The sequence below is a fragment of the Schistocerca cancellata genome, chromosome 3 (assembly GCF_023864275.1).
Source record: "Schistocerca cancellata isolate TAMUIC-IGC-003103 chromosome 3, iqSchCanc2.1, whole genome shotgun sequence".
In the NCBI taxonomy this organism is placed as follows: domain Eukaryota; kingdom Metazoa; phylum Arthropoda; class Insecta; order Orthoptera; family Acrididae; genus Schistocerca; species Schistocerca cancellata.
Genome location: NC_064628.1, coordinates 681,704,184 through 681,720,910, shown reverse-complemented (window position 1 = coordinate 681,720,910; position 16,727 = coordinate 681,704,184). Strand labels below are relative to the sequence as shown.

At 40.3% G+C, this 16,727-nt stretch overlaps 1 protein-coding gene across 1 annotated transcript in view; it reads left to right on the top strand.

The window, feature by feature from the left end:
• LOC126176507 (uncharacterized) overlaps positions 1-16,727 on the top strand; it is a 403,754-nt gene that overhangs the window by 243,907 nt on the left and 143,120 nt on the right. The window contains exon 5 of the mRNA XM_049923663.1: positions 13,846-13,960. Within this exon, the coding sequence (XP_049779620.1) occupies positions 13,846-13,960 (115 nt within the window). The remainder of the gene's footprint in view (positions 1-13,845; positions 13,961-16,727) is intronic.

The following is a 16,727-nucleotide window of genomic DNA, read 5'->3' as shown; positions in this document are numbered from 1 at the left end:
AAGATTCATTGGGAGAGTCCTTAGAAAATGTAGTCCATCAACAAAGGAGGTGGCTTACAAAACACTCGTTCGACCTATACTTGAGTATTGCTCATCAGTGTGGGACCCGTACCAGGTTGGGTTGGCAGAGAAGATCCAAAGAAGAGCGGCGCGTTTCATCACAGGGTTATTTGGTAAACGTGATAGCATTACAGAGATGTTTAGCAAACTCAAGTGGCAGACTCTGCAAGAGAGGCGCTCTTCATCGCGGTGTAGCTTGCTGTCCAGGTTTCGAGAGGGTGCGTTTCTGGATGAGGTATCGAATATATTGCTTCCCGCTACTTATACCTCGCGAGGAGATCACGAATGTAAAATTAGAGAGATTCGAGCACGCACAGAGGCTTTTTGGCAGTCGTTCTTCCCGCGACTGGAACAAGAAAGGGAGTTAATGACAGTGGCACGTAAAGTGCCCTCTGCCACACACCGTTGGGTGGCTTGCAGAGTATAAATGTAGATGTAGATGTAGAAACCTATGGCGACCTTTCTACCAACTGTCCCAGTCCAATGGGCCGTGAGCAGTTGTGGGACAAAAGCTTCACCAGGCACGGACATGACAGCTTAAGCAAACAGCTATTGGTAAATGGTCAGTGCATTTCTGCATGCGCAGGGAAGCCAAGCACTGATTGGCAGACTGTCGCCAGTCACTGATTAACTGGCTAGCCACAAAAAGCTTCTTTCCTAGCCTCCTCCTTCCATCATGACTAGCCTGTTATATTTTAGGGCCATCAGAGTTTCAGAAAAAGTGACATATTGACTTCCATTGTCTGCAATAAATGGGGCCACCTATCCTCCACCAGAACCAGTGTTTTTCTGAGGAAGGGCGTTGTAATATGTTCAAAATGTTTTTTTCTTAAGTTTATTATGAAAGTGTTTTATACAATGATGTGCTATAACACCCAGAATTATTTTAATCCTTATAGTGGCTAATTAGCTGAGCCACCAGAGATTTATGGCACAATATGGTACTTTCTCCCTTGCCCTAAGACCTTCCAGGTCAGCAACAACATGGCACATCCTCCTGTGTAACTAGTACTCATCTCCAGTTGGTTCCAGACTGGTGGCATCACTGTCTGTGCATACACATCAATGCCAACATGGGTGTGGCAGCACTCATGTGACCACGGGTGCTCTCACACTGCCCGACATCCTCCTAGAGCCAACTACCACTTTTACACTGGTGCACCACCTTCAGATCACCTCTTGCCGAGGTGCTTGCCCTCTCACCACATCTGGAAGCACAACTGCCACACCAGCAGTTCCATATCAATATGAACGTACCAGTCTCCTCCCTCATAAGATGAATGCTGGAGTGGATAACTCAGCTTCTCAACTGCATTACATATCAGCTTCAACATCCCCTAATCTGTCTGTGTGTACTGATGTCCTGGAACAAGAAGCTGACAGGGGAGGCAGAACCTTCATGACCTTACATGGTCCAATAAAAAATGGCAACATCTTCTCCATGATCCCCTGTGCTCCTTTTTTTTGGTTCCGTAAGTTCTTTATGTAGGCAATATCTCCCATTGCTACCAATGCTGCATGCTTACCTGGTTATACCTGTGAGCTTCTCATTGATGTGCAAGAGAGATGTTTCTTTTGGCAGCCTCCCATTGAGCCTTTATATTTTCAGGGTTGATCCTCTCAAGTAACAAATCATTTAATGACAATAAGTTGCTCGATGTGGAGTCAATGGAGAAGGTGAACCAGTCTTACATGCCACATGGCAAATGGTATTGAGGGAAAGACTCAGTATAAAGAACTATTCCACTTCTGCTGGGAATAGTTGGGAATGAGAGTGATAAATTAGCAGGATGGATTTTAAATGTCTACTAATTTGTTCCACAAAAGACGGTTGTGCTTAGCATGGTGTAATTGTCACATGCGTAACACCATTATTAAAACAAAACTTCCTAAATTCACGGGACATGAACATGGGAGCATTATTGCTGACCAATGTGCAAAGCAGGAGAAGATCATCGGTAAGTGCTGGACACAAATTGCGGTCATTGTTTCCTTACTGGTCACCAGGCACATGAGCTTGCTGAAGGCATCGACCATCACAAAAATAAACATATTGCCATTTGTAGTGTGGGGAAGGGGGCCTAATAATTGATGAAGAACTTATCCATAGGTGGAAAGCAGAAAACTTTTCCTAGTGTTTGTATTCAGTTTAGCAAGCTTGCATACCTGATATTGGCCTAGTAATTTTCTGATATCTGCTTTCTTGCCCTTCCAGGTAAGATGTTCCCTAATCTTCATCTCAGTTTTATGCAGCTGCAGATGGCCACCACTCAACAACCAATGATAATAGTTTAATACAGTAGAAACTAAACTTTTGGGAGACAGATTTTTAGTTTCACGTCATGTGTGCAGTAACATAGTAATCTGTTCTCCAAGGACTAACCCGTCACTAAGTTACACTCCTCCAGCTCCCACCAGATCCCACCCAGCTCCCTGTCCTGTTGTTGCTTTTCCGTGAGGGCAATGAGCAATGAAGGAATCTCATCTAAAACAGTGGTGGTTATGATGAAATCTGGCACCTCTAGATATGGCCCCTCATCCCTTCTTCTGCCGTCTCCTGCCCTTCCTGCTGAAAAATACAGATGAGTGCATCTGTGACCTGGACTACTTCAAACTGAAATCTCACAATTCTGCTGGTCTTGTAAGGCCCGGCCAGAACCAAGCTCAAAGCATGATTATTAATCTTCAGTTTGAAACTTTTTTTGCTCTAGGGAGAACTCAAATGCCCCAACTACAAACAGAACCACTAGGGCTTCTAAGTCATAAGCTAAATAATTCACTTCTGCACCTGCAAGGCTGTCGAAGCTTAGGCTAAAGGCCTGTTCTCCCAATCCTCTTCCTGCAAAAACACTGCACCAGTGCCCGAACCAGACATATTGGTTTGGACCACAAATGGGAGTTTGAAATTGAGTATCCCCAGCACCAGAGCATTGCTAAGTGCATGCTTCAAAGTATCAAAAGTGACCTGTTTGGAGTCTCCCCACTGAAATCTCACTCTCAGAACCAAACATAGCATGTGAAGAAGGACCACTGCACCTGTAGACAGGGCAGAGGGGACATTATTAAACTTACTGAGATTGTAGTTAGCGCAAAAGGCAGTTAATGGCTTAGATTCTTTGGTAAAGGGTATGTGGTAGTAGGCTTGATTAGGATCAAGCCCCATTAAAATGCAGCCACCACAAATCAAGTAAAGCATCATTTAAGTCAGGAAGGACAGGAGACTCCAACACCTTTTGATTCAATGCTCGGTAATCAACCACTGGTCTATATCCAGCGTTATTCAGCTTTGGCAACAAGAACATTGTGACTGTGTAAGGTGAAACAAAAGGTTTAATCACACCATCCTTTAACAGCTGATTAACACTTTTATGCAGCTTCTTCATCTTTGGTGACGAAAGCTGATAAGGATCTTGCATTACCACTGTCTGGTCAGTTAGTCTGATTTGGTACTGAATCCTGTTAGTGACTGTCATCTTATCAGTCAATACCTCTGGAAATTGTCCTAGCAAATATACAGTTGTGTGCCCTCAGATTCAGGCAAGTACCCCACATCAAACTCAGTGTTAGTGGCTTGGACAGTACACATATTAAGAACACCATTATGAGTGCAAATACTATACTACTTTTCAGGACTAAACTTGAAGCACAACCAACTCAGGGCAATTAAGGATTCTACAACTCCGTGGCGGTCCTCCTTACAGGCCTCTCGTAAGGCCTCTGTTGTCCTGTGCCGGCTCCGCATCGGCCATGCTTGGCTGACTCACAGTTATCTCCTCTGTTGTGAGGACCCCCCTCTCTGTCACTGTGGATCGATGTTGACTGTGGCTCGCATCTTATTGGGCTTTCCCAACTTTACTGCCCTGCAATGGACTTTTAGCTTTCCAGACTCACGACCCCTGGTGTTGGCTGACACTGCCTCTGCGGCAGATCTCATTTTACATTTTATTCATGATGGGGGTTTTTATTGCTTTATTTAAGGGAGGGACCTTCCACCTTATTGCTGAGTGGACGGGATGGCAGGCTCTCTTGCCTCCCCCTTCGCCCTGATTTGGTTGGCTTCAACTGGGCTTGGTGGTTCACCCCAACCCTGTGCCTTCCCACTCCTTTCCTTATGGGATCTGTTATGTCTTGAGCGTCTCTCTTGTCTTCTGTACTTCTTCCTTCATGCCCCTGTCATAAATCATTTTCTTTCCCTCACCTCTTCTTCCACCCTTTTGCTTCCTCCCTGTCAATAGTTTATCATTTTATGGACATTTTAGTCCCCTCTTCTAATATGGGATTTTATTGGTATTAGTTACTCTGAGGTCGGAGGGACTGATGACCACGCAGTTTGGTCCCTTCTCCATCCAACGAACCAACCTTGAAGCTCAACCCTTTTGTAACAAAATCCAACATGCAATGTGTGTCACTAAAGGAATCACAGCCTAACAATACTTTTGTAGTAAGTGCTTGGCTACCGCAAATTTCAAAGGCTACATGAGATCCCGTAACCTCTGTTTGCAGTGAGACTGCCTCGTAACCCTTAACAATTTGCCTGAAACATTTTGGCAGTTCTTGCAAACAGGCTGCAGCCTGTGTAATTTAGCAATTTGTCTATACCTACAGTACCAGGAATAATCAATTGAAGAGACACTATTCCCGAAATCAATAAATACACACACTGGCTCAAATGCAAGGGCGACACACACAAAAAGCAAATGTGTTGTGCAGCAGATACCTTACGACAGCCACACTGTGAAAGACTACCACCCCACCCCACCACCACTTGTTGCCACCAGCTATTCAGACACCGATCTTGCACTCTTTAACCAAGTGTCCCTGCCTACTGCAATGGCAGCATGCACTCTCAGACAAGATGCATGTTCTGTCTCAGCCTGTTGCACCAACCTCAAGAGCTAACCTCACTTTGCACCACTGCTCCTTACTTTCCCATTTCTCATTGCTGTATCAAATGTATTTGATATTAACCACCATCTTCTCTAAAACAAAAAAAAAACGAGTGTTGCTTATGAACAAACAACATCCTTGACTGGCCACATGCTCTCCTGCCTCATTTTGTGGAATATCTATGTGGAGTGCTACCACTGCTGGCCCCACACAATCAATATAATCTCCTAATGCTGCTTGCATCCTATATAAATTTTGGTGGAAAAGTTCCATATGCCTGCAGGTCCCCAGGTTTCCAAAGAGAATTTTCTTACAGTGGCCACCAAGTGATCGTTCATCCTGCAAATCTTCCACAGTTAGCCTACTCTACGAGCCAAGTGGCTGATGCTAAATTACTTGAAAAGCAATATCAGGAATCTGTAATTACCTCAATTTGATTTTGCAGCTGACCATCATCCTCAGTAACGCCAAAATTTGTCTAATGTTATTAATCCACAACCTTTGGACATTCTGAGGAACCAAAATGAGAGGATTACAAAGTTTACTAACTCTTTCCACACAGCTACCTGCGTAGTTCACCCCCTCAACATCACTTAAATTCTGCTCACCCTAGGTCTCACTCACTTCATTCCCCTTGTGCCAATTAAGGAAAGAAATGCATTGCTGCAGCAACAAAATTTCCTCCTTTAATGCCTGAATGCTCAACAAAAGTTTGGGATCTGCATTAATAAAGTGCACATCATGGACCCTATTAGCAACATGTGCTAAAATTGCTTGCAAATGGAAAATTTATGTCCTGAGATGGGGAGGCACCAACTAACACTGCAATACTCTTTTGCGTATGGGAGAGTACAAAGCTACAAGTGAGGCAGGTGACACCTCTCTAACTGTTTCCACAGTTACGTTTACTGGTCAACTTAAAGCTATTCACAGCTGCTGACATAATTTAGCGATGCTGCCCTCCTCCTGCTCACTATGGTTTCTTAATTCATACTGTAAACTTTTTTTTTCTCATATGATTCAGCCCCATCTCACTTCTTGCTCCCATGGTGATACTCTCTGAAAACACATAGCAGGATATAGTTACAACAAAACACTATGTGCTCAGTATTGACATATGCAAGATATCTTGGTCAAACAGTGATGCAACCAGCTGCCATTGTAATGTTTGACCCTTTTCAATGGTACATACAGGTCCTCAAGCATCCGGGTGTGGAAAGACAGTGGGGAGACATGTGAATTAACATTAAACAGTTTTATTTACTAGCAACATTCCACATACAACACATGTTGGTGCTTTGAGTGCAGAACCAAACAATGTCAACTGATATTTTATAATTAAAATATTCAAGACAGCAATGGTCACTGGCCCTAAAAATTTTACCACAAATAAAAACCCAGCTGTAAAGGTACAATTTGAACAATGACTGTTAGCTTTTATACATTCACTGAGCTATAAAACAAAGGGTTTTGAACAGCAGGCAAAGTCTCTTAAAATCCCACTTACCGAAAAGGGAAAAAAAGGAAAAAAGAGCATTAGTTACTGCAACAACTTGAAAATGTATGGCAGCCACAGGTGTTTATAAGTAGCATGATTCATTTAATTAAACAAGTTGAATAGGGCAAAAGGCCCATGAAAATTTACAGCAAACAAAGAGATTGTCATGTATTATTGAATTATATGAATTTATTTGAGCAACACATAGTATGCCACCCAATGTACTATTAAAGAACAATACTACATGGCCAGTGGCCTATGTTACTTAAACTAAATCTGGCCAGGTTTCTAAGTCGTACTAAACTGTGCAACACCAGTCTGTTACCAGAACATTGCAATCAAAACTTGACCTAAACATTAAAATTTTAGTTTAAAATCATTTTGTACACTAACAGACTTCTAACAACTGGTAAAGGCAAAATATTTCATGACAAGTTGTTTCAGTACCAGCGCCAGACCAGCAGTGTCTGACAAAAACAACATAGTCAGGAACAGCAGTTGGTGCAAAATCCACTGGTCCACAAAGGTCCCTTGTCAGCGTCACTTAGCACACAATTAACAGCTCAGAACTCTACACAAAAAAAGCATCAATACACCCACCATCCCACCAAAAAACAATCATGCTTGAAACAAAGATGCCTCCTTGTGACAATTTACTGTACATAAACCTACTAGCAACTGACTATAGAATGTTAAACCTGTAACAGAAAACGAGACTGTCATGGCCTGCTCATACTAAAGCACGAAAGTGACAGGATACATGCCTACAATTCAAATATTGCTGTACATGTATTTAAACCCACATACTGGACATTAGGAAGGCAGACATTAATGTATAATTCTACAAGGCAATGCCAAGGCTCAAACAGTACAATTGAGCATATCAGCTACAGAACCAGTTTCCACGAACAGTGGCCACTAATCTGATACATGATTAATGAGTCCCTTTTGAGCTTAGCACAACAGACCTCCATTGAATACAGTTAGAAAGGGAAGCTCACCATTTATCCAAACAAATTGACAGGATGAAGGCAGCCACCATGGATTGTGAATGTGGTACTTTCTCCCCTGCACTATTACCTTCGAGGCTAACAACAGCCTCACAGCCCTCTCACCACAACAGTCGGAAGCACAACTGCCACACCATCGATGCTGGGTGGTGCTATATTGATATGAACGTATCAGATTTATACTCACTTAGAATTTAGTTCATATTCTGCAAAGACACCAATAACCATGCCATTTAGTGCCCTGAAACTGATATCATCATCATCATATTCTTTATTACAGGGTTAAACTTTGGTTTGGAAATTTTTGTTGTCCATCCTTTGTAAATGTTTGCAAAATAAAGGAGATACAGGCTATCAGAAATTGACGTCAAGAAGATTACACAATCAGTCATAGAATGTGTTGCAAGGCCAACACACAGTACCAGGCAGCATGTTCCATTTAATTTATTTACATATAATAACCGCATTTTTCATGTGTTGTGATATTGCAGATAAAATGCCTTAAAATAAATTATAAGCATCCTGAAATAAATATTAATTCTGTTGGAGCATGATGTGTCATACTTGCGGACAGTAAACATTCTAGTTACACATGTACATACACTCCTGGAAATGGAAAAAAGAACACATTGACACGGGTGTGTCAGACCCACCATACTTGCTCCGGACACTGCGAGAGGGCTGTACAAGCAATGATCACACGCACGGCACAGCGGACACACCAGGAACCGCGGTGTTGGCCGTCGAATGGCGCTAGCTGCGCAGCATTTGTGCACCGCCGCCGTCAGTGTCAGCCAGTTTGCCGTGGCATACGGAGCTCCATCGCAGTCTTTAACACTGGTAGCATGCCGCGACAGCGTGGACGTGAACCGTATGTGCAGTTGACGGACTTTGAGCGAGGGCGTATAGTGGGCATGCGGGAGACCGGGTCGACGTACCGCCGAATTGCTCAACACGTGGGCCGTGAGGTCTCCACAGTACATCGATGTTGTCGCCAGTGGTCGGCGGAAGGTGCACGTGCCCGTCGACCTGGGACCGGACCGCAGCGACGCACGGATGCACGCCAAGACCGTAGGATCCTACGCAGTGCCGTAGGGGACCGCACCGCCACTTCCCAGCAAATTAGGGACGCTGTTGCTCCTGGGGTATCGTCGAGGACCATTCGCAACCGTCTCCATGAAGCTGGGCTACGGTCCCGCACACCGTTAGGCCGTCTTCCGCTCACGCCCCAACATCGTGCAGCCCGCCTCCAGTGGTGTCGCAACAGGCGTGAATGGAGGGACGAATGGAGACGTGTCGTCTTCAGCGATGAGAGTCGCTTCTGCCTTGGTACCAATGATGGTCGTATGCGTGTTTGGCGCCGTGCAGGTGAGCGCCACAATCAGGACTGCATACGACCGAGGCACACAGGGCCAACACCCGGCATCATGGTGTGGGGAGCGATCTCCTACACTGGCCGTACACCACTGGTGATCGTCCAGGGGACACTGAATAGTGCACGGTACATCCAAACCGTCATCGAACCCATCGTTCTACCATTCCTAGACCGGCAAGGGAAAATTGCTGTTCCAACAGGACAATGCACGTCCGTATGTATCCCGTGCCACCCAACGTGCTCTAGAAGGTGTAAGTCAACTACTCTGGCCAGCAAGATCTCCGGATCTGTCCCCCATTGAGCATGTTTGGGACTGGATGAAGCGTCGTCTCACGCGGTCTGCACGTCCAGCACGAACGCTGGTCCAACTGAGGCGCCAGGTGGAAATGGCATGGCAAGCCGTTCCACAGGACTACATCCAGCATCTCTACGATCGTCTCCATGGGAGAATAGCAGCCTGCATTGCTGCAAAAGGTGGATATACACTGTACTAGTGCCGACATTGTGCATGCTCTGTTGCCTGTGTCTATGTGCCTGTGGTTCTGTCAGTGTGATCATGTGATGTATCTGACCCCAGGAATGTGTCAATAAAGTTTCCCCTTCCTGGGACAATGAATTCACGGTGTTCTTATTTCAATTTCCAGGAGTGTATTTTAGATTTCTCTCTGTAGCTGGTGATGCTGAAAAAGTACCATCTGTTCTAAACTACAGCATCACTTTCCAAGATACATTCCTGGCACTTGTGGGGAAAACACTGAATTGTGAATTGTGGTTTATTAGTCTCATAACATATATAATGAAAATCATTTGATTCAGGTACAAGAGACACGTCAAAAGTTTGGTAAAATTTACTGTAAACATAGAAAGCTGATGTTTACATACATCATAATAATAATACAATTTTGTTTTATATACAAAAAAGGCAGAGATAATAATAATAACAATAATAAAAATAGTATCTAAAAATCTAACACTAAATTACCCTAGCTCAAATTATCATGTCATCGTCTAAAAATTCTCCTATCGAATAATAGCATTTCTCCCCCAGAATCTGATATAGCCTTATTTTTAGGATTCCTGACTTAACAATAAATATATTTTTGCCCATTAATTTGTTATATATTGTTGTCCCAATATACTGCAGAGCCTGTTCATATAATTTCAATTTGTGTGTGGGAAGCATAAAATTATTTTTATTTCTTGTGTTGTATGTGTGGTTAAAATGATTTTCCTCAAATAATTTTTGCCTGCTGTGTAGGAAGATAATAATTTCATAAATGTATATGGAGGGTATAGTTAAGATTTGCTGTTGTTGATATAATGGGTAACAAGATTCTGTTTTCTGTGCAGTACACATGTATTTGATCATTTTTTTCTGAAGTTTCTGGATACGAGATACTGTAATTGAACTTCCCCAGAAAATTATACCGTACCTAATTACAGATTCAGAATAACTATGGTATGCTATTTTTCATGTACTCATGTTGGTAGAATCTGCAAGTATCTGCAATGCAAAACTGCTTAGTTTCTTTGATAAGGAATCAGCATGTGTTCCAGTTCAAGTTCTTGTCCACATTTAGTCATAGGAATTTGTCAGCTTCTTCCATAAGTTGATTATTGCACTGTATTTTAAACTCTGCACATTTTGAGTGTTTGGTTTGGAAATGTACATATGGGTTTTTGCAATGTTCAGTTTCAATCCATTCAACTGGAACCAGTTTTCTAGGGTATCCAGTGTGCTCACGATGAGGTTTGGAATTTTTTCTGCATCAAAATCTTCAATTAAAACAGAAGTATCACCTGCAAACAGAACTGATGGGGAATTGATATTTGTGGATAGGTCACTTACACAGAATAGGGATTGACCCCAAAATGGAGCCTTGAGGCACACCTTGTGATACAGTGCTCCACTTCGAAAAATAATTCACCACATTTGAAGTGATAGTTACCCTTTGTTTTCTGTTCTGCAGGTACAATGTACACTATTTGAGAGCATTGCCCTTAATCCCATATTTATCTAATTTGTAGATAAGCAAGCCATGGTTTACAGAGTCGAAAACTGTAGTAAGATCACAGAAAATAACAGCAACTTTATTCCTCTGGTCCAGTGCTTTACATATTTTTCAGTAAAGTTATTTACTGCATCCAGGGTGTTTTTTCCTGGTTGGAATCCAAATTGATTATTTATAATAATATCATTTTTTACAATAAAATTTTGCATCTGGTTTGCAGCTACTTTCTCAAACACATTTGACAAGATTGGAAGAATAGAAATGGGACGATAGTTTCCCATGTCTTCCCTCAATCCTTTCTTGAACAGAGGTCTGATTTGGCATACTTCAACACATCAGGAAAGCATTCCTGTTCAAAAGCTTGATTAATTATTTTAGTTAGTTGAGGTGCTTTTATGTGATACACTGTGTTAGTCACTTTAGTCGGTATCCCATCCTACTCAGCTGAGTTTTTATTTTTTGTTGATAATATAACATTTTCCACATGCTTTATTGAGACTTTTTAAAAATATGTGAGATACTTAGCTCCTTGCTGGAGTCCAAAGGGGTTTAATTTACTCTGATACTCTACTATATCAACATCTGACTTTGTCACATTTATGAAGAATTCATTTAAACACTCCGATATTTGAGCTGGGTTTACAATAAGGCTATCATTTACTTTAATCCTAGATACTTCATTTATATTAATTCTAACATCTAACTCTGATTTGACAACAGACCACACTGCCTTTGTTTTACTTTTTTGTTGTGAAATGAACTTATTGTTTGCCATTTGTTTGGCTGCTTTCACAACTTTTTTGAAGGTAGCTTTATAGTGTCTAACAGGTTCAGTAAAATACCTGTTTTTATTATATTTCAGTTCATTATGTAGTTGCCTCTTCCTAGCACTAGAAATTTTTATACCCAGAGTTATCCATTGAACTTTAACAGTGATTTTGTTACATGCGGTTCTAAGTGGAAAAGTTTGATTAAACACACCAAGAAAACTGCTTAAAAATTTGTCAGAGTTACTACTACTTGAAATACAGCTGTCATCAAGCCATTCAACCTCACTTAACTTATTTCTAAATACAGTTAAAAATTTTTTTCATTGAAGTTCCTTTTCATAGAGCTTCTGTTACATGGAATTCCTCTGGTAATTTTTGGTAGTTCAATGAATAATGCAGAGTGGTCAGAGAGTCCTAGATCTAAGCAAAATTTATGGACATCTTCAAATACATAGTTGGTTAGGATATTATCAATACAGGTGGCTGACTGTGCATTTACCCTAGTGGCTTGCTTAAAGTTTACTTTGGAGACAAAACTTTTTACTATGTCAGTGAATTTGGACACATCATTGCTTTCACATAGGATATTAATGATGAAGTCAGCAGTTATTACAACCTTTTTTCCTTTTTCTTTGTTTAGATTTTCAAGGAGGTACTGCAATTTGGCCAGAAAAGCTTCAATTGCAGCTTTCTCTGGTACTCTGTAAATAGAAACTACTATGATATTTGGGTTCCTTAACTGGATACAGCAGCTCTCAAATATACTATCTTCATTCAAATGATTAAAATAATTTATTATTACATATTTTATATCAGAATGAGTAAGTATGCAAGAGCCTCCACGTGATTTCTCATGCCTACAAAAGCTGTTTGCTACTTCAAAATTTTTGATTTTGTTAAGAATTTTAATATTATCACATGTAAGCCATTGTTCATTGAGACAAATAACTTTGATATTTTTACACTCTGAAAGAATAATTTGTAATTTGTCCATTTTATGACTTTTGTTTTGAAAGTCAGCACTTAGACTGTTTATATTCCAGTGCATTATGCTGGAACATTCTTTCTTATTTATGGTTTCAAGCAGTATTTCCTTTCTTGGGTACCATTTTGGTCTTGCTGTTTTTGTTACCAAACACTGTTTCTCATCTCCATTATTCCTTATAAGTTACCCCCATTGCATCTCTCTTTCCAGTGTGATGTGTCATTTCACCTTTGTGTGATAGTCATGTATTGGACAAGAAAATTGGTTGGTGATACGCAAATGCTCTGGTCCTTCATCTGGCAGAGGAAAGTAAAGATGAAGGAAAGTATTGCTAAATTAACTACGAATGTAACTTGGGACCTTTTTAGCACCTGTTTGATGAGCCTTGGGTCTAATAAGATCATTCTTCATTGAAATAATGTAGGTGTTTATATCCATCTTGTCTCCTTGATATATGGCCCAGGTGACTTCTGAACTAATTTCATAAGCAGTCTCATTTCGAAGCATTTCCTCTCATTTGCTGCATGAACAAATGTCTGGTCTTCAATTTCTGGCTGAAGATGGAAACCTGGCAAAACACAATCTTAATTTCATTGTTGGTCAATGGCCACATCTTAGACATAATATCTTCTCATACCAGGCATGTAATGTTAAAAACTGATGTGAGGCTATGTGTGCAATAAACACACCTTTTTCTAATAAAATATTAAAGGTTCCTAATCCAAAAGACAACCAGTTGCATCTTCTCAATGTTTCTTTGCCTATTCCATTTCATCAGGAATTTTTGGAACGTAAAATGGTCCAAGCCCACTCTGGCAGCTTCATATAAAATATTTTCTTTTTTGTCAGATGAGAAACATGTTATACATAATTTATTCCACAGTTATATCAAAAATTGACACAAAGAAGACAATATTTTTCAAAAAAGCTTTTATTTTCTACCAAGCGTGTACAGAAAAACTAATTTGTTTGTGATTTATCGTAGATAAAATGTTTTAAAAACTAATGACTGCTTTTTAAATTTAAGTAATGAGTGATGTTTAATATGTGATCAAAGCTGTTCATTGATATTCATCTGGTTATAATTATTTCTATGATTAATTATTTGCCATGCCATACATTGGTGTATTTAACTTGTTTCACTTTATGTCATGAAACAGATTGTTACACTAATGTTGTATTGCTTTTGCTTGGAGAGAGTATGAATCAAATAATATTGTTCATTACTTGTCTTTTGTTTCCTTCCAGTTCTTGTGATTCTGAGCATTTTCCTGAGAGAGGTGTCTCACCAAGTCATGTCCACTGTAACTCAGCAGGAAGCAACACAACGTCAAGGGTACATGATAAAGAGCAAAAGCTTAAGGTAATGAATGAGTATTTGTTTTTGCATCAGCAGTTGTTTGTATGTTATTCAGTTACATGGGAAAAATACAAAGCAACAAGAAATCATTTAAAAATGTAGTTACAATGAAAAAAGACACATACACAAAGAAATTAAGGGAGAGAATTTTACTTGTCCCCTTCATTATTGTTGTTATTTCTTTTCTTAAAAAAAACCCTCAGTTTATTATTCTATTATGTTGAATTTAAAGTGATATTGCTGTGATGACTTGAATTTGAAGATATGTTATTGTGCTCCAGAGCTATTTCTCTTTCCTTTTGAGTCTTCCTCCCTTCCTTCCTTCCTTCCTGTCCAGTGCCCTTTATCCAGCTACTGCTGGGCCAGAACTGTTATGGACCCTGTCCAGTTTTACAGAGTGCCAACCATACACATATATAGGCTATTATTATTATGACGGGTTGCCATTCCCAAAGGTATTTTAAGGTTACTGCCAGCCTCATCCCTCCCCTCCCCCTCCCTTCCCACCACCACCCAGGAGGAATATGTGTATCCCTTTGTTTGCATCTAGTTTAATTGCATGCTCAAATGTGACATTGTGCTTCAAAGTATTTATGCTTCATGTAACTGAGGCAGGACATGGGGACCAGCCTCGTATTTACCTAGGTGGATGTGGAAAGCTGCCTGAAACACACATCCAGGCTGGTTGACACATTGGTGCACCGTAAATGTGTGAGATAGGTTTAATCTGGGGCTGGTGGATCTCACTACATCCCAGAAGTGGATGCTTTAATGTACCAGGCTATCAGGGCACATGTCATTTGATTGTATTGTATTCTATTCTATTTGATTAATCAATAATCCAAGAGAGTCTAGATACTACAGCTTCCATGTAAGCAGTGTTACTTCTGGACGCTTTGTTTTATTATATTCTGAGGATAATGAGGCCAATTTGAATGTAAAATACTACCATCTGGCCATATTAGCCATAATCTCATCTTGAATCACAAAATTCTGTTCAGCTTTCTCTTTTATGTGCTTTTTTAGAAGCTAAAGGCAGCTATCAAATTGTCAATTTCCCTGGGGTAATAAAATGTTTTAAGGGTGTGGATGTGTACAGATAATGAAATATAATTAAATTCCTCATACATCCCATCTGATAGGTCAGATGCATATCAGACTGGTTAGTAAACAAGGAAAGCATTCTAACTCAGGCACTGTTGTTCATAGCAGTAATATTAGTAGAGACAGTGGTAGTGGTACCTGTTATTGTTACAGTGTCTGCTAATATGCTGTTAAGTACACAGTAAACTATCACTTCCCGTTACCAATACTTCATTGTGACTAGACCAGTGAGGAAAGAGCACATGACATTTACTTTTGTGTATTCTCTAATATCCCTCACTGGATGAAGAGATGATAAGTAGAAGGTTTTGTATTTGCATTTCACCAAACACATTGCTTACTGTGTCCAACTGCTAACAGAAACAGGTATTTTCATGCACCACCCGCACTAATTTATTGCATTGTAATTTATGTTATACAGTGAATTGAAAATGGACAGAAACATTATTTAGTCTTGCTTTCTGTTGTTTTCACTATGAAAAGAGGGGTCATGAGGGAAGCACATTGCTGACAGATAACGTGATTGCTAATGAACATAATATGTTGCATGCTAGTGTCATAAAGATAACTGTTATTTTTTTCTTAAAATTGTGCTCTAGGCAACAGATTTTTAATATCTACATCCCAGCACTGAAAACTCGTTATCTGTACAAGCGAGTAGGGCCCAGAAAATTTCTCTTGAAACAAATTTGTGTTCTAGCATTTAACATGCATAGGTTTATGCAATGCATATCTTTCTACAGGGTGAAATATAAAAACAATTCTTGTCTTATGTTGAGACTAACCTTTTGTCTGTTTGCTTCCTAATAAATAATTTTGGAATAAGATTCTGCCTTTAGCGAACACAAGAAGAATTTGTGTGTGCTCAGGCAGAATCATATTTCCATAATTATATATAAAAAAGATTATACACTGCCAGCCATTAAAATTCAACACGATGAAGATGGCATGCAACAAACATAACATTGTCATGAAGTGCACTACATGCGTGAATATGCAAATGATAAGCATTTCAGCACAGATACACAAAACAGGAAGTATTGGTGCCATCTGTATTCTGTATACAAAGAAAGAATACACAGTGAGTTTTACTTTTAAAAATTGCGCTTCAGTGTTTGTGAGAAAGTGGTGTTATGCCTCATGTAAGTACGAGAAGCATCTACTAATATGTGCTGGAATTTGACAGCTACAGGATCATGGCCTATCAAAGCTTTGGTTTATCCTCCTGGGATATTGCTGCTTGCTTTGTTTGGGATCCCACATCTACCATGCATGTACACTGAGATGACAAAAGTGATGGGATAGCGATATGCACATATACAGCTGGTAGTTTCACATTCACAAGGTATAAAAGGACAATGCATAGGTGGAGCTGTCATGTGTGCTCAGATGATTCACGTAAAAAGCTTTCTGACATTAGTATGGCCACAAAACTGGAATTAATAGACTTTGAACATAGAATGGTGGTTGGAGCTAGATGCATGGGACATTCCATTTTGGAAATCATTAGGGAATTCGATATTCTGAGGTCCAGTGACAAGAATGTGGTGAGAGTACCACATTACAGGCATTACTTGTCACCATGGGTGATATCAGTGGCTGACGGTCTTCACTTAATGACCAAGAGCAGTGCCATTTGCATAGAGTTGTCAGTGCTGACAGACAA